At 43.6% G+C, this 22,924-nt stretch overlaps 2 protein-coding genes and 1 long non-coding RNA gene across 3 annotated transcripts in view; 2 read left to right on the top strand and 1 right to left on the bottom strand.

The window, feature by feature from the left end:
• Positions 1-1,887: 1,887 nt before the first annotated feature.
• Positions 1,888-13,116, top strand: ARL14EPL (ARF like GTPase 14 effector protein like). The gene is made up of 4 exons (XM_035100237.3): positions 1,888-2,127; positions 7,091-7,135; positions 9,763-9,905; positions 11,828-13,116. The coding sequence occupies exons 1-4, from the start codon at positions 1,969-1,971 to the stop codon at positions 12,033-12,035; spliced, it is 555 nt and encodes a 184-aa protein (XP_034956128.3). The 5' UTR covers positions 1,888-1,968; the 3' UTR covers positions 12,036-13,116.
• On the bottom strand, positions 9,919-22,692 carry LOC148684384 (uncharacterized). The gene is made up of 2 exons (XR_015946243.1): positions 22,405-22,692; positions 9,919-10,307 (listed from the first exon to the last, which is right to left on the bottom strand). It is a non-coding gene; the product is annotated as an uncharacterized LOC148684384 (long non-coding RNA).
• Positions 22,133-22,924, top strand: part of COMMD10 (COMM domain containing 10) — a 58,877-nt gene continuing 58,085 nt past the window's right edge. The window contains exon 1 of the mRNA XM_035100291.3: positions 22,133-22,195. Coding sequence (XP_034956182.2) covers positions 22,161-22,195 — 35 coding nt within the window. The 5' untranslated portion in view covers positions 22,133-22,160. The remainder of the gene's footprint in view (positions 22,196-22,924) is intronic.

Here is a 22,924-nt window from a genome sequence, read left to right as displayed (position 1 = left end):
CATGCTGATTTTTGGACCGTCCGTGGGCCGGATTTAGCGGCCACCGGGGCTTAGTTTGGGGACCCCTGATATAGAACAAGAAGAACATACATTTAAAGAAGATTGGAAAAGGTTTATTGAATATATGGGAAATAATTGTGAACGCTGGAAGCGTTAAGATAAATTCAACAGGGTAAACAAGTTTGGATGGATGCAATAATGGAATAGGTTTTTTTTTTAATATGCAGGGGTTTATGATATGTAAAATGAGCCATGGAAAGAGAAGAAAGGAATTGATATATTAAGGATGTGAAATGAGTATTTTAAATTGTAAAACAGAAAACTTGATAAAATTGTATACAAAAAGAAATGAAAATATATAGTTAGAATGGATAGAAGAAGTCCCTGTAATTAACTGAGCTTTCGGACTATAAAGAGGAAGGAGAAGCCAGATACATTGCTCCCAGAAGTGGGGTGGGATGAGAGGAAGAAGGGCTTATACATACAAGAAGCAGCAGTCTTTAACAAATCCTGGAAGATTTCTGTTTTGGTGCAGAGGAATTGGGGACAGGAAAGCACATTGGCCCAATTCCAGCTCCTGCTTTATTCACCTTATTTCCAGATGACCTCCATTCCTGATTGTTACAAAACTTGACCTGAAAGAAATCTGGTGTGTGTGTGTGTGTGTGTGTGTGTCTCCAAATATATATTTTATAATATATTCTTAGCCAAATATATATTTTATTTTATTCTAAGTCAAATTAACTGCAGGCGTGAGAGCCTCTCTGAGGCTGTCTTGGGGGTCTCTCTCACCAAGCCCCCCACCCCCTTGAGGAGATTAGTATATAGCATATACACAGTATAGTATAAAGTATATAGATCTCTTCAATATCTCCTCATATTCTTTATCTCAGCTAGACTTCTGGTGCAATTCAGGCCAGGCGCCGTCTCCTTCCTGAGTCCTCTATGTTGGGTGGGGCCGATGGGAGTTGTAGTTGGAGGGTCTCGGATTAGGGAAGACTGGGGCTCAGATTTACACATCAGGAATAGAAAAGGAAAGCTTATCCTTATTGCCGTTCACCAAAAACCTGGTGTCTGTTGTGTATTGAGTCAAAGGATTTTATATCTGTATTATTATTGTCTGTATTTGCATTAGGATAAAGTAACTGCCTTTTGCTTCCAGAGGGTACAGCTACTATTGGTTCATTTAAGCTGCTGTATTTGGATCCTCTGTCTTATTGGTTTCTTCCAAAAGGCAGCACTGTGATTGCCTGATATTGTTCCCTCCAAAATGTATCCCTTTCTAGCTAGTTCCCTGTCCCTATAAATGTAGCCTTCCTGCCCTCAGAGTCAGTCTTGTTAACTTTAATAAAGAGTTTTTACTAGAGAACTGTCTCCAGCATATTATGTCAAGAGAGCTGAAATCACAAACCCCACGTCACAACAGAGTCTTCCAGAATTTGTCCTCTGCACGAGCCAGAAAGGGGGTGGGTGAGGTTGGAATTAGTACTGAGGGTTGTTGGCTTGGCTAGAAAGCCAAGCAAACATTTGTAGACTTTTATAGTATACTGGCTTCGATACCTTTTAATATATCTCTAATGTAATGAAGTTTTGTGTTGCAACAAATTTCTTAGGGTGGTTTTTTTTTATCGTGCCAGAAGGCTCTTTGTCATTCTTGCTGATACTGTTATTAGATTAAGCAGCCCTCAAATTGTCCTGATCTGCCATTGTTGTTTTTTTAAAAACATTTTTGTGGTGCCTTCTGAAGCTTTAGAAGCACTTGCAGGAATTAACATGTGGAGATGAAGTCTATCAGTGGGATTTTTTTTGGAGGCGGGGCAAGGGAGTAATGTAAGTAAGAATGAATAATAAAAAACCTGGCTTCAGTTACTATGGTAAAGGAAGGGTTCCGTAGCTAGGTCAATGTGCCCCATAAAAGGTCTTGTTGCTGCCATCTTTGAAAATCTTTAGCTGCCTAAAGTCTGGCACATGCTTCACCTGTATACATTGTACATCTGCCATTTTAGGTTTTGTATGCCTTTGGCAATGGATGGTTCCTCAAAAGGAAATGGTCCAGCAGGAAAACAATCTGCAGCTGCGGGGCTGGTAGGAGCAATTAGCGCCTGCACTAAAGAGCAAAAACAACAGGTAGGACACCTGAATGCACACATATTATTTATTTCTATCTTTCAAAAGGTGTCTTCTTTCCTAAATTACAGTATAGAAAATGAGATTTTAAGTTGATCCACACTGTGGTTTTTATATTGTATTTTGTGTGTGTGTGTGTGTGTGTGTGTGTGTCTGTGTCTGTGTGTCTGTGTCTGTGTGTAATGCCCTGAGATCTGGAGATGAATGGCGGTATACAAATTTAATAAATAACAATAAAATAAAAGTTTACATTTTTGAACCAGGGGGTTCCTCCCGTTAGAAATCTGTCTCGAACCTGAGTACTGATACAAATGTATAACATGCCTAGATTTCTCTTGGGTTTGGGGACCCACCCACCCCCCCACCTAGCTATTTAGCAGCTCCAGTATTCCTAAGTGCTGCAAGATGCCCATATTTTCAACCATCTTTCTACTGACAAGGCTCCGTATGGGACAAAGGAAATGGAGGATGGACTTTATGCTGTCAATAAAGTGATGTGTAGTTTTCTTCACCATCTTAATGGGAGGGGGGATATATAGCTCAGAGACAACGTGTCACAGGTTCAAACAGTAAGTACTAGGCTGTTGTTTATTTATTGGATTTATTTGAGTTGCTTTTTTTAAAAGGACAACTAATAAGTTTGATTGATATGCATAATTAATAATAATAATTTTTCCCATAGCAGGAATTCTCTGGATAGCTCACAAAGCAAAAACAACATTTAAAAAATATAAACACTAAAAACTATAACAAATTAATTTTTTTTAAACAAACAAACCCCTAAAGCACAATTCAAAGCTCAGCTTAAAACTGAGAGGTTGAGATTATAGTGTGTTAATTGCAGAATAGATAACTCTTCACCTGGTGCTGAAAATATCATAAAGATGGTGCCAGGTGGTGTTTTTCCCCCTAAAAAAATGTTTAGGGGTTTTCTCATTTTGACTCAAGAAAATCACCATTTTATCGTTCAAATGGGGAAAAATAAATGCAATAAATGGACAAAAGTAGAAAGATTCACAAACTGTTTAGGGATATGTGTACCCCTGCATCCCCCCAGAAAAAGCACTGGTGCCAGTTGAACCTCTCTGAGAAGGCTGCTTTGAATTTGGGATACCACCAATATCTTCTCCTGTTTCCAGTAGAGGTTGACATGGTGTTGGAGCCAATGCAGCTAGCTTGCCAGTACACCCTTATTGCTACAATGACCAGGTTTACATGTTTAGGCAGCCTTGCTGCTGCCTCACCCCCTCCCAGAAAGCCACAGTGATATGAGTGTCAGGTTAGGTAAGCAGTACTCCACTGACCACTGCAGTACTGACCACCCCTCTTCCTTCCACGTGGGACAGGTTCACAGTTTTAGTGCTATGTACATGAGTTGGAAGAACTCCAAGCAAAGCTTTGGATTCATGTCCAACCCCTCTCCTGTTCTACCTGAGGGCTTTGCCAGAATGTTGAAGATTCACTTCCCCCTAATCTTGGCTTGCTGTTGTGTATGAACCAGAAGTTGAACTATTGTAGCTGACACAAAGAGTTGGGGTCAAATGATAGAAAACTGAAATGTTTGTTTGACCTTTTGCTACACCCCAAGGCTCCAGTGTTCCTTCCTGCCTCCTTTCCTGAATGGACCATCAGCCTTCGTTTCATCCCAGCCAACGTCCTGATGCAGTTAGGCCTCTGTTAACTTTACAGGCAAATACTGTATCTATAAATGCAGTCCTGTGCTCGGGGCCTTCAGTTGGAGTTACCTGATGAGGAGCAATGCTATTCATTTACCATGAGAGCAGCACGAAAGACTTGTAATTTTAGACTCCACTATTTCTGAAGCACATAAGAAACATTCACTGCCTATGACAGTAGTTAGATGCAAGTTCAGAAGTCAGAACAAACTTTTTTTGTTTTTGTAAGTTGGCTTCAATACCATGTTGTGTATAATTGGTTTATAAATCAATTTCTGAGGTTTAAGCACAGCTGGTGTGGTTTGATACAGTGGGATTCCAGTATCTCACTGCATGTCCTGATCTTCAGCCTTTTAACCAAACTATGGTAAAGTTCTGTGGCTCTATATGGTAGCAGTTAATAATGCATTTGGCTATTCTATTGAAGATGTAATTCTGTTGACTGAGGTGGGGCCTTTAGGTACACAGTTAAGTTTGTCTTGTGATCCCCAGGATGTGGCAGGATACAGGGAAGGGTAAGAACTCTGTAAATGACCTCAGAGTATGTCACAATCACAAAATCATGAGTTCCAAAACAATATACTGCACACCATGAGTTTATTTGCTTATTACATTTATATACCACCTCCATTCCAAAATAATCAAGATGGCATGTGTAGTTCTCCCAGTCCCCACCTTATCTTCCCAACAGCCCTGTGAGGTAGCTTAGGCTGAGATACTACCATTGACCCAAGGTCATACAGTGAACTTCACTGCTTTCCACACCCTAGTACACAACTCTAACCACTCTACCACTGTGTTGTTTTAATTGGGTCACTTTGTAGTTCCACAAGTATCCAAACCAAGAAATTTATGGAGGGACTGATTCAGCAACTAAAACATTCTCTGTCTTAGGGTGAAAATATATAGCTGATCTAGGGTGGGCTGACGTCTTCATATATTTATGTTGACATGTGCATAGAATCCAGCTTTTCATATGCTGTTACTTAGACAAAAAGTGGATTAGTCAGGGATGTGTGATGCAGCAAATGGTTTTGTTGGGGTCATATAATAGGTTGTATCGTGCGTAGGTACTGTCACTGCGCAGACTGTTACCCTTTGCACACAACACACATAGATTTAGAGCTAGTTTATTCTTCTTCTCTGAATTGGTGTATTAGCTGCTTTTATTTTATCTGCTTTCTTATATATTGTAGCAGTTTTCTGCCAGTGGCTGTTTTCTGTTCTGCTTCCCTGAGAAGCAGAAATAGATACTCAGCTACATGGTACTATGGCCCATCTGGCTTTTTTTTTTGCAAAGAAGGGAATGCTTTTCAAAAGAACCTATCCTTATGTGTGTATCAATGTTGATATTGTCAGTGATGAGGGTGTGGCAATGTGGCCATGCAAACCACATGCATAGCAATAGTAATCTAAAACAGCGGTGGGGAACCTCCAGCTGTGAGGCATCCCAGTTTGACCTGCAAGCGTGTTTTGCCACACTCACCTGCCCTACTCATGAAGTTGTAAGTGGTTGTCTAAAAAACCTATCCTTTGTGGGATGTAATCCATTGGAGCAGTCAAATACAACATTCCTTTGTTTCCCTAGAGTGGACACAGGCAGGGGGATGTTACTCCAGCCAGTATAACTTCTTGTTCCCCTGATCTGGAGCGTCCTCCCCCTGCATGTGACCAAAAAGATGGGCGTGACCCTGGCTGACTCCGCAAAAGAGCCGAGTCACGCAACCATCTTTCTTTTGATGCCATGCTGCTCTCCTGCAGCCATTTTGTTTTCTTGATGCTGTTCTCTTAATGTATTTTGCTGTCTGCTGGCTATCAGCCAGCAGCGCATGGGCTCAATCCCCGTGTGGGATTAACTCACACTTTGTTATGTAATCACAAGCTAAAGCCTGCCTTCAGGGATAATACTGTGAACTGAATGTGAGTAAACATCTTGTTACTTTTAAGGAAAGACTCTTGTGTCTTTATTCTTTTAAGAGGGATAAAAGGGGACACCCAGGAATAACGCATCTGGATTGCTTAACAAAGCGATTCAAACGAATCTGCAAACTAGCTTCCTGCTGTGTTGAGGGGAATCTGCTCTGCTACATGACTCACTGGTGTGAGTGAAGGAAGGATAATGTCTAATCAATATATCCTCTCCTACTATCCTTAACATTCCCACATCCTTGTACCTGTATCAAAACTTCATGTGTCGGTGATATCATCAGGTGACCACCTACACAGGTGCCTGATGGCATTGTGGTATCACGTGACAGACAGGTGAGAGGTCCCACCCACCTATCAAATGTGGCTTGTGTATGACGGGGGAGATAAGGATCTGGGCCAGATCTTGACATAAAGTTCCAGACACAAAGAAAACAGTCACACATTACAAATATGCAACGTAGGTTAACGCTTCAGCATCTGCAAATACATTTGCATCCTCAATCAGCTCTGAAAAGTGTGTGTGTGATAGGGGGGGGGGGATGTATCCAGTACAGCTAGCATGTGAAGGCTGCTTTAAATCCTTCCATGTGGCAGCTGTTGTTACATGGAGAGCTGCTTGCCCGTGGTGATTCATCTCACAGATTAGGCAGGTTTGGCCATGTAACCACAAATATTGGAAGAGGGAGTTTAGCAGTTCCCTGGTGGAACTTGCTCAGACTTTATGGTGAGCCACAACGAACAACTCGTCATGTCACAACAGTTTCCACATGGAAGAATTTAAGGCGTTCAGCCCTAAGCTGATAATAGGAAAAGGTAACAGCCCGAGAGCAATTTAGTCAAACATAGGCAGGTGATATATTTTTAGCCACATAGGCACATCATTGCACAGTTGATCGAGCATAAGTTTGGCGTTTTCTCCTTCAATGTTGTTCCTTATCATTTCGCTTTCATTGTGCAAGCCTTTTATTAGAACAGAATAGATGCTTGTTTTTTCTGCAATTCATTTATTTGACTTGTCCCTCCTCCCCCCACCTTTTCGAACAACTAAATTAATACGGTAGTCAACTACTGTACTGACTTAAATATTTTAAAATAAATAAATAAAAGCACGACCTCATTCTTAGCTCCCATTTGAATTTGTGCACAAAATTTACTAGCTTACTTGCATTTTATTATGAATCAAAATTCAACCCTTTCTTGCTTCTGAAAAGAAAACGGCCACCCTGAAATACTTTCCCTAGCTATTAATGTGTTGGCTTTTGGTTTATTCATTCTTTTCAGTACTTTGCTGTAGCACCTTTGCCCATTTTATTGTTTTTGCATCAATGATTCTTTCTGTGCCTTTTCCTTGCCTTCAGATTCATGAGTTGCCAGGCGAAGGGGATCAGTGGAGAAAGAAGACGGTAAGAGCTTGGAGGGAGGCAACTACCTAGCAGAGAGTAGCAGAGTTCAAGCATTTCCAGGGCGGGGTATTAATATTAATAATAATAATAATAATAATAATTTACTACTACTACTACTACTACTACTACTACTACTACTACTACTACTGTAGCTTCTGAGCTGAAGCCCTTGGGTGTTTGAAGAAAGTAATGTGACCTCTTCAGGCTGAAGATGCATGTCACAGGTGGGTTTAGAGGCTGCATTTCCCTCCCAGTCAGAGATATCCTCGGAATCCATGGCCTTTCCCCCTGTAGATAAAGTGTCAGGGCCCTTGATCATGACACCGGTACATTTTGAGTGGTTGTCTTGGCACCTAGGCAAACTGAGGGTCTCTTAGACATCACAAAATTAGCTTAAGTGAGCAACTCAACTATCATGCCTGCCTAGCAGCTTCCTTACTAATGCTAGTAAAGGTAAAGGACCCCTGACAGTTGAGTCCAGTCGCAGACGACTCTGGGGTTGCGGCGCTCATCTCGCTTTACAGGCCGAGGGAGCCGGCGTTTGTCCGCAGACAGTTTTTCCGGGTCATGAGGCCAGCATGACTAAGCCACTTCTGGCGCAGTGGAACACCAAAATCAGAGTAGCGCACACAGGGCCAGTGCGTCCATTTACGCGGTCTAGGCCATTGCCTAGGGCGCGAAAATGGAGGGGGCGCTGCCGAGCCTGCCCCACAAAACCCCCATGGCGGTAGTGGTGGCAGCGCCCGCAGCTGAAGCCTTCAGCTATGGGTGCTGCTGCCACCGCCCGCTCACTTGCCGAGGAGCCCCCAGCGTCCCCTCCACAGGCGGGAGGAGCGCGAGCCAAAAGGAGAGCTCAGCACCCTCCCGCCCACAGAGGGGACGCTGTGAGCTCCCCAGAGGCGGCAGTGAGCAAGCGGCGGCAGCGCCCGCAGCTGAAGCTTTCAGCTATGGGCGCTGCCACCGCCGCTTGCTCGCTGCAGCCGCCACAGTTGAGGAGCCCAAAGTGTCCCCTCCATAGGCGGGAGGGCGCCGAGCTCCCCCCTTGGCCCGCACTCCTCCCGCCAATGGAGGGTACGCAGGGGCATCAGCAGCGTGCGTGCGTCATGAAGGTGTTTTTTGTCTAGGGCGCAAAAAGCCCTAGCACCGCTCCTGAGCGCACAGAAACGGCGTTTACCTTCCCACCGGAGCGGTACCTCTTTATCTACTTGCACTTTTTGGCATGCTTTCAAACTGTTGGCAGGAGCTGGGACCGAGCAACGGGAGCTCATCCCATTGTGGGTATTCGAACCGCTGACCTTCTGATCGGCAAGGCCAAGAGGCTCAGTGGTGCTGCCCTATAGTTTCTTTGTTGTCATTTAACCTTGGCCTGGTTCGCAGGTAAAGAGCTATAATCAGGAAAAAACTATGAGGAGTGTCCTGGTGTGTTCTACTCAATCACACCTTCAGCATCTCTGGGACAAACAAACTGCAAGGCTTGCCTTAGTGTTAGATGTGAAGCAGCATTTGAGGTTTGTTTCTCTCTCAGTAAACCACAAATGGATTCAAAGGTTTGTTCTTGGCTTACCAGTTAGTGGTTTGCATGTAATGTTTTTTTCTCCTAGGGATAGGCAAGGCAGAGTGGGCACGAGTGCTTCTGCACATTGCTTGTTCATTCACTGTAAACCATGATTTGTTTCTGATGATGACTTACTGTTGACACCAATAAGTGTTGGTTTATCATGATTTTGTTCATCATTTCCAGTAGCAGTTAGTGCAGCTGCCTGCCCGGCCAGGACAGGTTGGCTGGCTGGCATAGTTTCTCTGTGCATTGGCTATCTCTCCACCCCTGTGTTTGCCATCTGCTCTCTCTGCTAAATTATGACAAGATGAGGGGAATTTATAATTCATAATTTATAAAATTGCATGTGCCCTACAGCTGATGCCATTATGGTAAAGATAATCCTCCGCCTTGAGCATGCAGAAATGGTGAGCAAGAGAGGAAAAGAGAGTGATGGATGATTGAACCGATACTTTCTCCTGCATTGCAACAGAAATCAGTTGGCTGCCTTTTGCCATCCTGATCTCATCTGCATTGTGATGGTCGACCATCCTTCCCTCCTTTCCTTCATGCGCCCAGCAATCCACCACTATCATTAGTGGATTAGTGGAACCCCCAATAAAGTGGGTTCAGCACAGCAGACAGGTTGTGGGAATGGCTGGAGAGAGAAGGCCTTTTGGGGGGTGGCTCCTCTGTTGTGGCTTTTCTGATGTGCACAATGAGTTTTTGGGATAGGCATTGCTTTATTGCTTTGTGTTGATCTGGCATTTAGTGTGAGCTCGTATCATTGTTACATTTAAAATGTGGTTTTATTTAACTTACTGTACATCATCTGGAGGATCTATATTCTGAGATGACTAAGAATATAGATAATAAATAAATAAGTGTGAGTCATATTGAAGTGGCTGGGTGTATGTCGGTGTGGCTGTCAAACTTCAAATGGAGAAGGTAAGAAGGTGAATGCCTTCTTTGTTCAAAAGCATGCCACACCCCGCAGAATGCTTTAAGTTTGGGTTTGGCTTGGAATGGGTCCACCCTGTGCTACTGCCTGATTTAGAGTATTTTATCAGAACCGCTCTTTTTCTCTTAGCAACAAATAGAGCGTCAGCTGAAATGCCTGGCATTTCAAAATCCGGGACCGCTTCTAGCAGACTTCAACCCTGAAACCCGAGAGCAACAGAAGAAAGCCTGCATGTCAATGATAAACCAGGATTGTTTTAACAATACAAAGAAGTAAGTAACATGCGACATCTTATTCTATATTTTAAATTGGGAGTAATTACAGACCATCATAACAATTACCATAAGATCATAAGGCTGGGTCCTGATGTTTATAATTTAAGATCAAACTGTATTTTAAGCCCCACTGGTTTCTCTGGAATTTGCTTTCTGAGTAAATAGGCACAGAATTGGTAGTTGATTAACATTCATTAGGCAGACAAGGGAAAAATCAGAAGTGGGGCCCAATGGTAACATCCATCTTCTCCTTGTTCTTCACGCTCCAACATAGACTGTATCCTTTTCAGTAGCCCCAGTAGGCAGGTGTTCATCTGGAGTAGAACCACAGTTGATCATAAATATTACCTGCTCATCTGAGGGCAGAGTTGATTTTTCTATCTGCCGAGGCTGCTTTGTCTTTAAAAAACAAGAGAAAAGTGCATAAAAGAAATTGTCATAAGTTATCATGCCATCCTTAGGGAATGGAATGCAGTTCGGGTCCCTGCACTCAACTGGTTTAGAATTTTTCTGGTTATAATGGTAAAATAGTAATGGACAGCTTACATCTTTATGGAGACTACAGTGGTACCTTGGTTCTCGAATTTAATCCGTTCCAGGAGTCCGTTCGACTCCCAAAACAGTTCAAAAACCAAGGTGCGGCTTCCAATTGGCTGCAGGAGCTTCCTGCACTCAATTGGAAGCTGTGGAAGCCGTGTCAGGCATTCGGCTTCTGAAAAACGTTTGCAAACCAGAACACTTCTGGGTTTGCGGTGTTTGGGACCCGATTTGTTTGGGAACCGAGCCGTTCGACTACCAAGGTACCACTGTACTTGAGTGCAGCAAACCTTTCTCATTCCCCTTCTTCTTCACATGGTTTATTTAGTACAGTATAACAAACTCCATGGAAAATGTCCAGAATTTGGAGAAAGGGGCCATCAATGTGCTGGTGGTACCCTTCTCTACTTTGTTTTTGCATCTGAATCGGAAGCAAATAGCGGCTTTGAACTGGTGCTTGGAGACACTAATAAATTGGATGAGGAGGACAAAAAAATAGTCTGAATCCCAAGAAAACTAGAATTGATGGTGGTTGTGAATTCTGCTGATAAGGAACCAGGATAGGCTTATTGATAGTGCTCATCAAGATCAGAATCCAGGACACCTCTAATTTATTTTAAATATGCTGTTTGCAAGACAGTACAGGAATGCAATTCCTTATCTCTCGTTAGTTTGGATTGTAATTAATCATGCTGGCCAGTCTTTGTGGCTAATGTTCCTGGCTGTCCCCTGCAGAATACTCCACTGAACCCTAGTTTGTTGATATGTGTGCCCATTTGTTAGGTAAGTTGTGCAACTGAACAGATTCCTGATATTTAGGGTCCCTTGCTAACCGCAGAAATGACAGCTGTTCTTATATGGCTACAGTGCTTAACTGCATAACTTAGAGCCACTGTGGCTGCATCCAGGTTATCTGTGGAAAATCTTCCTGGGCACAGCAGTCCTTAGCAAACATCTTCCCCAAACAACCCCTAACTCATCCTTCCATGTTGGACTTAGGTAATATCTCCCCAAGTTAAGGTCTGAGATTCAAAACTGTTTTTTCAGTACAGTAGTACCTTGGTTTTTGAGCATCTCGGAAGCCGAATGTTTTGGTTTTCAAATGCCAAAAACCAGGAAGTAATTGCTTCCGTTTTGAAACTTTTCTCAATTTTCTCCATTGACTTTGGCGGACTTTGGAGACCGCCCATTGCGCCTCGGTTGTTGAACATTTGGGAAGTCGAATGGTCTTCCGGAACGGATTACTTTTGACAACTGAGGTACACTGTATATTGCAGGAGTATCAGGAGGAAGTACGGAGCACACACACCCAATGGCTTTCCCACTTTTATTTGCTTCATACTCTGAAAACCAATGGCGATTCCATGTTTTCTTTTTTACAGACCCACGAAGAAATATGACAAACACGGCCGGCTGCTTTCCAGTAAAGTGGATTTGTGTGACTGCCTGGATAAGAACTGCTTGGGCTGCTTCTACCCCTGCCCTAAATGCAATTCCACCAAGTGTGGGGCAGAGTGTCGCTGCAACCGGAAATGGGTTTACGATGAGATTCAAATAGAGGCCGGGGCAGTTATCAGATTTCCGTTTTGAACGGCTATTTACCTAACCACTGTTGTTGTGAAACAGAGGCTGGACTTATTTATTTAAGAAGAGAGAGGGGTGTTATTCCTCCTGTTAGAGGAACAAAATGCCTGACGTTCAAAGACGGGTAGCAGAGCTGTCAGGGTGTGACATGCAGACCATAATATTGAGTGTGGAAGAGAGCGGAGCTTAACACTTTCACCACCCACCACTTATCTGCTCCAAATCACCCCCCAAGCAGTCTTTTCTGTCTGTCTGGAGGCCAAAATACACGCACAGCCACTAGGTGTGTGGAGTTGGAAAAGGGCAGATGAAAAAGTTCAAGCACTTTCTCATATCTTTTTGTTCACGTTTGCTCTGAACCAGGCATTGGTTCATAATATGTTGCCTAGCCTCTGAGTTTCTTCAATTTGATCAAGTTAGGAGTTGGAATTGGCTACTAGGAAGTTTATTTAATCTTTCTCATCTGTTAAGGCTGTAGAGAAGGGGTGTGTGTGAGATTTGAACATTTTCGTTGGACAGATCCAACTGCCTTGGGAATAAACCAATTCAAAGCCAGCAGAAGCAAATTAAAGAAAAAGCAGGCCTCCCCTCTTTAAAAGCTCATTATTTCTTGACTGCATCTATACATGCCTCCTATAGATTATTGTACCCTGTTATTGCTCAGGTGAAAAGACTGTGACCTCCTGAAAAATCACACTGCAAAGTGACTCTTGCAAACAGAAAGAGGAAAGGGGGAGCCAAGGAATTCAAGATTAATGAAAGCCTCTTCTTTTTCCCCAACGGGCTGCTGCACAACTCAAAGATTGATTCCTTCTGTGTTTATCATCTGTGCAGAACGAGGGGCTATCAAAGTAAATGTTTAAGTCCTTGAGCAAAGTTGCAGAAAATAAAGTTGGAGGTAAATAATGTCAAGCATACAGTTTTTATTGGTACGAAGACCCGGGTTCTAAATGTATTTAAGGAATTCATAGTTTAAAAGTTACGTTCTCAACCATTTTACACTAGTCTGCCTGTAATGTACATAAAAACGGATATTCATAAAAGGAAACATGCAGGTGATTTTTATTAAAAGTGTCATTTCCAACTTTGAGTCACTTCCCCTCCCCTTCCTTAAATGAGTTGCTTACTATTAAGATACTGAAACTGGACAACAAGTCACGGCTCCCTGACTGAAAAAATAAATAAATCAGCGACATAGAGGTTAGTGGAAAGGAAATGGGCATGTATGCTGATAATATAGTGGTATATATGAAAGAGGTTATCAAATGATATAGTGGCTAAAATCACAATGAAAACTTTATTACAATTTTGAGGGAGCCCCACCTTTTGCAGCAAAGAGAAACGCTAACAGGTTTAATTTTTATTCTGGTTAACCAAGGTTTCTGCAGTGTTTGCTTCTCTTTGCAGTTTACTAATGCAGTTATGCAATAGCTGCACACTTAAACTGTTAATGTAAATTAGAACTTTAAATAACTTTGGACTAAATTCGCATGTGAAATCCCATAAGAGCTGATGGTTCCCCCCTCCCTGCAATACTTCTTTGCTTGGCTGTAGTTTTCTTTTGACTCCAATTGACCTTCACAAAATTGGCTAGGTGGCCTTGACCCCTTTTTCTTATTTCAGAGAAAATTGAGCCATAACACTTTCTGTTGGGAGGCTTGGTTGTTCACTTTCATTTTCCCCTCATCGGCTTTTAATGTGAGACAGGCAGCCACGGGAAATCACTTCTGATATGCCAACTTGGTCAGGTTTTCAGCTGGTGCTGTTTGGTATAGCTCCAACACAAGTCAATGTTTTGCTTAAAAGTATGTCCCTTCAATGTCACACAAAATGTTTTGGGAAGTGCTCAAGCCACACTTCTGTGTTTGTGGTAGGCTTGCAGTTTTCAATTTTGTTATTCTTGTATTCTCGGTACAAATTGTAGGGTTTGCTGCGTATGGGCTTCCCCTTTGCAGACATGCTTGACCAAAGACCAATCTCAATCTCAATCCTTTATTGGCATATAGACAGAATTCTGAAAGGTTCAGTACAATAAGACTACTCGGCAAAATCTGCATTTAACAATTCAACAGAAGTATAGAGTCCAGATCAAGGTAAAGGTAAAGGGAACCCTGATCATTAGGTCCAGTCGTGACCGACTCTGGGGTTACGGTGCTCATCTCGCTCTATTGGCTGAGGGAGCCGGCATACAGCTTCCAGGTCATGTGGCCAGCATGACAAAGCCGCTTCTGGCAAACCAGAGCAGCACACGGAAACGCCGTTTATCTTCCCACTGGAGCGGTACCTATTTATCTACTTGTACTTTGGCATGCTTTCGAACTGCTAGGTTGGTAGGAGCAGGGACGAAGCAACGGGAGCTCACCCCGTCACGGGGATTTGAACCGCTGACCTTATGATTGGCAAGCTCTAGGCTCTGTGGCAAGCTTGTTTTCTTCTGCTGTGGAGAATAGGACTCAAACCAATGGCTTCAAGTTACAAGAAAGGAAATTCTGACTAAACATCAGGAAGAACTTTCTGACAGAGCTGTTCAACAGTGGAACTGTCTCCCTCAGGAGGTTGTGGACTCTCCTTCCTTGGAGGATTTTAAGCAGAGGTTGGATGGTCATCTGTCATGGATGCTTTAGCTGAGATTCCTGCTTTGCAGGGGGTTGGACTAGATGACCGATAGGTCCCTTCTAACTCTAAGATTCTATGATGCTAATTGAAGCAGGTGGCTAATGAAGAAAGACCTCAGTGGCAAAACCCTGGTTATGTAATGTCCTTCCCAGCAATGCATGTTCCCTGCACCACCTTTATGTTCTTTTCAGCACTAGATGAATAAATGTATGTCCACTCAGGCTTTAAACACCTTGTTGTTTTACAATCGGGGCTTCTAAAGTTAGTAGTTTTTATTGTATACCTGTATTCTTAATAGTTTTACTTCTTCCTCTTCCAGAAAGCACTGTTTTTTGTGCTGCTTTTCACTGTTTATATCTTTAAAAAATAGCATTATTGTGTTAAGAATAGCATTATTGTGTTAAAATAGTATTGTATTAAATACAAAAAAAGCAGAGAACTTAACTTAATAGGCAGCCAGATACCCTTCACAAATGGTTGCTCTTTGACTCCAAAACTCTAGTGTGGAGTTTGGAATGTGCTCAGCTGACAAAGTCACACTACAACTTAATTTTTGTATCAGTTGCAAGATTGCAGAGACCAAGAAAGAAAGTATCTGGATTATATCTTGAAATGTTTGCTGAGGCTTTGTTCCAAGTTTAACTGATTTTGAGACTGGCGGTCCTCAATCAGATCTACTTGGGCTTGGAAATATTACTTACGTTCAGCTTTGTATTGTTAAAAGAAAAAGAGCCTGGAAAGAGGTTGTGATTTGTGAATGTTCTGGCATAGTTTTGCTCTTAACAGGCCAAGGCTGGTGAACATTAACTATTAAGCTCTCCCCATAGCAGACGTTGATCGCTACGAGTGGCTGAACAGGCCAGACTCATTTTCCATCAAGTGATGAAGTGGGACCAGTTGGCATTTTGCCCAAAATACATCAGAATCACTCTTTGAAACCCAAAGGGGCGGCTTAATGGTCAAAACCTGGGATTGAAACTATTAGACTTTCTGGAGCCATAGGTCTGAGATGACGGCTCATCTTTTTAAAAACAGTGCAGATATGTTATCATGTAATATTATACCCAGGAATCTTTAGGGGATTGTACTTTTAGGTCCAGAATTGTTATGCTATTATTATGATGCAAGTACCACCGTGTCTTAGGAGGAAAATTGTATGTTATGGGGGGCCTACTGTATCGTGTTCAAGTTACATAAGAGAGCCAGTTACCGTAAATCAAGAGATCCCTCCGGATGTTTATTGCCCATATTTGTTTCCCTCTGTAAGCTCTGGTTTATTTTAAAATAATGCTGAAGAATAATGCTGAATAAAATGCAGGTACCACTCCTTTCTGTACTCACACATGCACAACGCCCCTTTAATGTGGCATGCAGACCCAGGAAGGGGCCATAGTGGTGCAAATGCAGAAAATAATAATAATAATAATAATAATAATAATAATAATAATAATAATAATAATATATTATTTATACCCCGTCCATCTGGCTGGGTTTCCCCAGCCACTCTGGGCGGCTTCCAACAGAAAAATGAAATAAAATAATCTATTAAACGTTAAAAGCCTCCCTAAACAGGGCTGCCTTCAGATGTCTTCTAAAGATCTGGTAGCTGTTTTTCTCTTTGACATCTGATGGGAGGGCGTTCCACAGGGCGGGTGCCACCACCGAGAAGGCCCTCTGCCTGGTCCCCAGCAACTTGGCTTCTCGCAACGAGGGAACCACCAGAAGGCCCTCGGTACTGGACCTCAGTGTCCGGGCAGAACGATGGGGTGGAGAGGCTCCTTCAGGTATTCTGCACCTGAAATAGACTAGGAAGGCACCTATTGATAGATGGGCAGGTAGAAAAACTGCAGGGGAGGAATGAAATAACACTGAAGCAAAGCCAATTACAGGTAGGTAGCCGTGTTGGTCTGCTGTAGTCGAAACAAAATAAAAAAACTCCTTCCAGTAGCACCTTAGAGACTGCATCTGAAGAAGTGTGCATGCAAACGAAAGCTCATGCCAATGACAAACTTAGTTAGTTGGTCTCTAAGGTGCTGCTGGAGGGATTTTTTTTTGAAGCAAAGCCAGTTCAACATGCAATTATTGAGTATGTTTTCATAATTCAACAATTTGATGGATGTTTAATGATGAAGACGAACAATATCTTTTTTTTTAATATAATTTTTATTAGATTTTATCAAGAAATACAGAAAAAAAAGAAAAAGGCACAGAAAAGCAAAAAAGAAGAAGAAAAAAGACAAAAACAAAAAACAAAAACAAAAACAGATTCAGGCTTCCTCATTTCCCCTTCTTGAGTTCTTATTGTTAAAAATAGTTCTCGCATTTTCCCATTCTAACTTCACATTCTTTTTTCTAAGTTTCAACTTTTTCATTGCTATTATCCATTCTCCTTATACTTTGACCTCTTTTCTCTTAACATCCTCTCTCCAAAATTATTATTATCTAATCCCTAATCTCTTTCCCTTACCCAAAAATATATAAGATTCGCATCCAAATTTATTACCCATTTACTTCCACCCACACAACAAAGTTCCCGCCCCCCCCTTCCCTGAAATCGAAGTCTCCAGATGTATCAGCCAGGTTCTTCATACAATCCTTAATACATTCCGAGATCAGACCATATTATTTCAGACAATACCAGATAATCCAGAACCCCTCAACCCACCCCTAGTCTGTCCCATACCAACTTTTGCCGAACTCTTGCCCCCCCTCTTCTGTAATCCCATCACTTTATATCTTTGCACCTTTTCATCATCTTTCTGCCCCCCAACTGTTTGCATCCTCCCCTCTCTCACCGGGGCGCTGATTTTCCCAGCCTCTTTTTTGGGGTGCTTTTTTGCTTTTACCCTCTCCTGTTTCACTTCTCTCACCAGTGAAACAGTGTTTTCTCCTACTTTTCCTCCCTGTTCCACCCCTCCCACCAGTAGAACAGTGTTCTTTTCAGGAAATAAGTCCATTGGTTCAGCATATTGTCCTTCAATATTATCTTTCTCCTCTTCAAGGTTTTTTACATGCGTCACTCCAGCACGGTCCTGGTCTTCCAATCTTTTTTCTTCTCCCTTCTCCTGATCTTCTATTTCTGTTAGTTCCTGTGTTTTAAAGTCAGAAACAAATGTCTCGACAGTCTCTTCTCTCAGGAAATTTACATCAAGCTTGGAGATACTCACTTGCTTAGTAAGATCCAAAATTGTTGCCAATATTAAGTCCCACTGTGTGACTTCCTGTCCACTCTCTGGAACCTTCTCTCCTAGTCCTTTGTCTAAAACCTCCTCCATCTTTGTGCAGACAGGCAGTGGAGTTGATGTTTTGATCCAATAAAAATGAAAAGTAAACAAACAAGCAAAAAGCCAGGAATCTAGTCCCACTTGGTCAAAATCTCTCTCTTTACTCCTTCTTTTCCTCAGAGTCAATACTGAGCAGCCTCAAGGCAAAACAAGTCCTCTTTCACTGTTTACAGCTCTCAGTCTCTCACATTCAGCCAGACACATTCCTTTGTATTGTGACGTCATTCAGCAGACTGGCTGATCTTTCCTTTGACCCGACTCCAGGCTCGCAGGGGGCTTTTCTCATTACTAGATCTCAGTCTTTTGCAGAGATAAATACACCACTTATTTTTTCCTTTACTCTGCCTCAGGAAAAAGTTCTTTTTACAGCATTTCTGGGTTTTCTATCTTGCTGCGATCTTTAATTACTCAATCGGGGGGAGATGACTTCCCTTTTTAATCTCCGCCTCCCACTGCCAAATTCTTGTTCCAAATTGATTGGTTTCAACTTACTTCGTCCAGATCGTAACTTTTTCAGGAAGAATCCACCGCCTGCAGGTTGGAGGCTCGGAGCTTCGCTTCTTGGAGGTAACGATGGTATGCCTAAAATGGCTCCCGCGACTGCCACTCGGCTGGCTCTCAGGAGCTCTTGCGGGCTTCCTGGGCAGCTGAGGAGTCGCTTCTGGAGCTCTGCCAGACAAAATTTGCCCCCTGGACGCTCAACCAGGGGTATTTACGGGGATCCGCGTGCCCCCGCGGATTTCCCCCCCCTCCGCGATGCCAGAAACCTCGCAGCGCGAGGTTTCTGCGCCTCCATTCCAGCGCGGCAGACCGGAAGTGTCGAAGACGAACAATATCAGTACGGATAAGGGCTTCTGTAACTGAATAGATGCACCAGAGGAATAGTGCCCACTTGACATGACCATGCTGTAAGATCTGGACTCCCTCCGTGCAGACTGAAGGTGCAAATGGGTGAATAAACCATATTTCTTAAAGCTACGGCAGACTCTGCCATGTCTCAATTCTCCAAAGGAACACAGATCCTAGGAACCTTCTTTTCTCTTGCAGAGAGTAAAGATGGCACCTATGTGTTGTACCCAGTGCTTTTTTTCGGGGTGGGGGGTGGGGACGGGGACACAGGGGTACACATACCCTAAACATTTTGTGAATCTAAGTTTGGCCACATTGAGGCAGTATTTCAATATGAGTAGGAAAATGAGAGTACCCCTAAACATTTTTTAAGAAAAAAAGCACTACTTGTACCTACTGAGAAGATCCATTAGAAAAGCAATTGTACCAAAGGAATTATTGTGAATATAAGAAATATTTCAAGGGGGGCTCCCGCCACATTTTGTCCCCGCTCAGGGCACCCTGTCCCCCAAATCCGCCCCTGCTGTGTATTATGTATTCCCAAAGCAGTGTCCCATTGGCGTAAAGCAGGTGTAGGTAACCTAAGGCCCGTGGGCCACAAGCAGCCCAAGGGTTCGTCTAACTGGCCCATGAGCCGCCCCTGAACCAAGCTGCCCTCTCGGCAAGTCCCTGCATCCTGTGCTAAACTGGCACAGTGCGGGGACTTGCTTTCACAGCGCCAGAATTTGCGTCTGCACAGGTGCAGACACCGGAAATCGCGTCTGCACAGGTGCAGACGCTGGAAATTGCAGGTGCGCGCACTCACATGCGTGCACAATCCAGCCCACAGAGGGATCTCTATTGGAGTAAACTGGCCCAGGCGAGGTAAACCTTTCTGGCCCCTGGTGTAGACAGCCGAGTTCAGGCGCACCAGCCAGTTCCCAGACTTTAAACTCAAATCCTGTACAGTGGACGCTCGGGTTGCGAACGTGATCCGTGCGGAAGGCACGCTCGCAACCCACAGTGCTGCGTCTGCACACGCACGGGTCGCGATTTGGCGATTTAGTGATTTTGCACATTCAGAGGGGGACATTGCAAATAAGAGGCTTAATTAAAAAGTGAGAAGTGAATAAATTCAGTCAGGATTGTTTCCTCTGTTTCCGAGTTAGCTATTATGACTCGTCATTCAGTTTCATCCTAGGGCAAATTCAGAGGAAGTTTTGTGCCAGTTCCATAAATGCCCTAAGCACTGAAATTTCTCTAACGGCAGCCTGCCCTAAATCGGTGCCAGCCATGTTTCCTGAGGGTTTGATGGGAGTTGTAGTCCAAAAGATAAAGCAGGCACCAAGTTTGAGAAGATTGCTCTGTGGACCGGTTCTTATTGTTACCTGAACCCAACAAAAATGGAATGTTGCCCCCACCCCACCCAACAGAAAGAAACACAATCCAACTGAGATCTGAGTATCAAAATTACACAAAGTAGAGCTGTATAAGCGGCTTATAGAAGACAACTTTATGGCATGAATATGAACAGCTAAAAATTAACATGACTTTTAAATGCTTGCTTAGAGAGAGAGAACTCTGATCAACCTAAATATAATTAAGCCAAATGCTTTTTTCTGTGATCTACAAACATGTAAAATAGGATTAGGCAAATTCCTGGAAAAGAGGGCTATCAGTGGAACTGTTCCACTGGAACAGGCTCCTCCAGAAGGCAGTGGGTACTTCTTCCTTAGAAGTTTTCAAACAGAGGCTGCGCCACCTCCCTGCCAGGGGTTCTTTAGCAGCGGTTCCTGCCTTGCAGGAAGATAGCCCTTGGGGGAATTCCTTCCAACTGCATAATTATTTAACTTACCGGGTACATGACCAACACAACCCCTATGGAAGCACAAAGAAGACATTAGGCAGCTCAAGTTGGAAAGGGTGAATTAGGGGTTCTTCTTCCGCTTTTAAGATAACCTATACAGTGGTACTTTGTTTCTCAAACGCCTTCGTACTCAAACAACTTGGAACCCAAACACTGCAAACCCGGTAGTGTTCTGGTTTGCGAACTTTTAGAAGCCGAACGGGCTCTGTTTTGAGTGTTACCCTTCCGATTTGAGTATTACACTGAGGTCTGTCTGTTTTTGCTATTTATTTTGCGTTTTTGTTCATGCGGCTCTTTTTGCTTTGCTTTTGTGACTGTGTGGAACCCAGTTCAGCTACTGACTGATTGATTGTGTGATCCTGAGCAAGTTTGCAGACACCAAATTGGGAGCGGTGGCTAATACCCCAGAGGACAGGATCACACAATGACCTTAACAGGTTAGACAACTGGGCCAAAGCAAACAAGATGAATTTTAACAAGGAGAAATGTAAGGTACTACACTTGGGCAAAAAAATGAAAGGCATAAATACAGGATGGGTGACACCTGGCTTGAGAGCAGTACATGTGAAAAGGATCTAGGAGTCTTGGTAGACCACAAACTTGACATGAGTCAGCAGTGTGATGCAGCAGCTAAAAAAGCCAATGCAATTCTGGGCTGCATCAATAGGAGTATAGCATCTAGATCTAGGGAAGTAATAGTACCACTGTATTCTGCTCTGGTCAGACCTCACCTGGAGTACTGTGTCCAGTTCTGGGCACCATAGTTCAAGAAGGATACTGACAAGCTGGAACGTGTCCAGAAGAGGGCAACCAAAATGGTCAAAGGCCTGGAAACGATGCCTTATGAGGAACGGCTTAGGGAGCTGGGTATGTTTAGCCTGGAGAAGAGAAGGTTAAGGGGTGATATGATAGCCATGTTCAAATATATGAAAGGATGTCATATAGAGGAGGGAGAAAGATTGTTTTCTGCTGCTCCAGAGAAGCAGACACGGAGCAATGGATTCAAACTTCAAGAAAGAAGATTCCACCTAAACATTAGGAAGAACTTCCTGACAGTAGGAGCTGTTCGGCAGTGGAATTTGCTACCAAGGAGTGTGGTGGAGTCTCCTTCTTTGGAGGTCTTTAAGCAGAGGCTTGACAGGCATATGTCAAGAACGCTTTGATGGTGTTTCCTGCTTGACAGGGGGTTGGACTGGATGGCCCTTGTGGTCTCTTCCAACTCTATGATTCTATGATTCTACAGTACCGGTACATTGTTTATTGCTTTCATTTTATGGGTCAATTGTCTCATTAGTAAGTGATCTGGCATACGCGAGCTAAGGACCGCGCCGCCTGGCGTACAGAGAGGAAACACCCCGCTCTCCGCCCCACTTTGCGAAAGCATCTCCGACACTAAACCTCAGTCCTGTCGGGGCGGGGTTGAAGTCGAAAGGCGGAGCTAGCTCGGGCATCCTGAGGCGGGATTGGCTCTCGGCTTTAGCTCCCTGGATATTGGCTGGGCGGGGGGCGGGGAGAGTATGATCGACAGCGACCAAGATGGCGGCGCCCACTGTTATTCCGGATACCGTCAGGTAGGATCTGCTGTGCTGCCTCCTCCCTTGTGGGTCTGCCAAAGGCCCTGCCTCAACCCCGTTTCTCCCTTTAAATATGACACGGGCACAGGCGAGGGTGTGGCGCCTTGGAACGGTTTTCAATGCCAAGGCTTATTATACCAAAGTAGCAAAAACAAAGTGGTGTCTGGGCATGTGCAGGTTTCTTTCACCGCGCCAACGTTGCCTACCTAGCGTGGGTCTGAGGCTGTGTCTCCGCAACTTCGGACTTGCCGGTATTCCCGTGTCTGAACAGTTCCATGGCAACCGGGGTTGCTATTGTGCACACGTTTATTGGGGAGCAAACGCTCCTGAACTCATCGGGTCTTGGTTTCCGAGACGTGCATAACATTGCGCTGCAAAGAAAACCTATTGCTGATTCTCCCTCTGCGCTTAGCATAGAAGTGCAGTGGTAGGAAAAGCAACAACAACACCAGTATTTGCTGTTGGATAGCCTGTGATGTGCGTAGAGCAACGAACCGAAGAAAAAAGCAATCGCCAGCAATTTGCTGAGCGACACACACTTTCAGGCAGGACAGAGGATGGTATGCTGGTTGAAAAGCAGGAACTAGACGGCCCGAAACCAGATGTAAAATTCTGCTGGGGTATAACACCCCCCCCCCAGTCCTTTGTTCCAGCATTTTTAATTTCTAGCTTCTCAGGGTTGCTAGAAGCTGAAATGCTATGCTCAAGCATAGAATAAAGTGGTAA

Source organism: Zootoca vivipara, chromosome 10 (assembly GCF_965207765.1).
Source record: "Zootoca vivipara chromosome 10, rZooViv2.hap1.1, whole genome shotgun sequence".
NCBI classification, from domain to species: Eukaryota; Metazoa; Chordata; class Lepidosauria; order Squamata; family Lacertidae; genus Zootoca; species Zootoca vivipara.
This window is presented reverse-complemented; position numbering and strand designations above follow the sequence as displayed.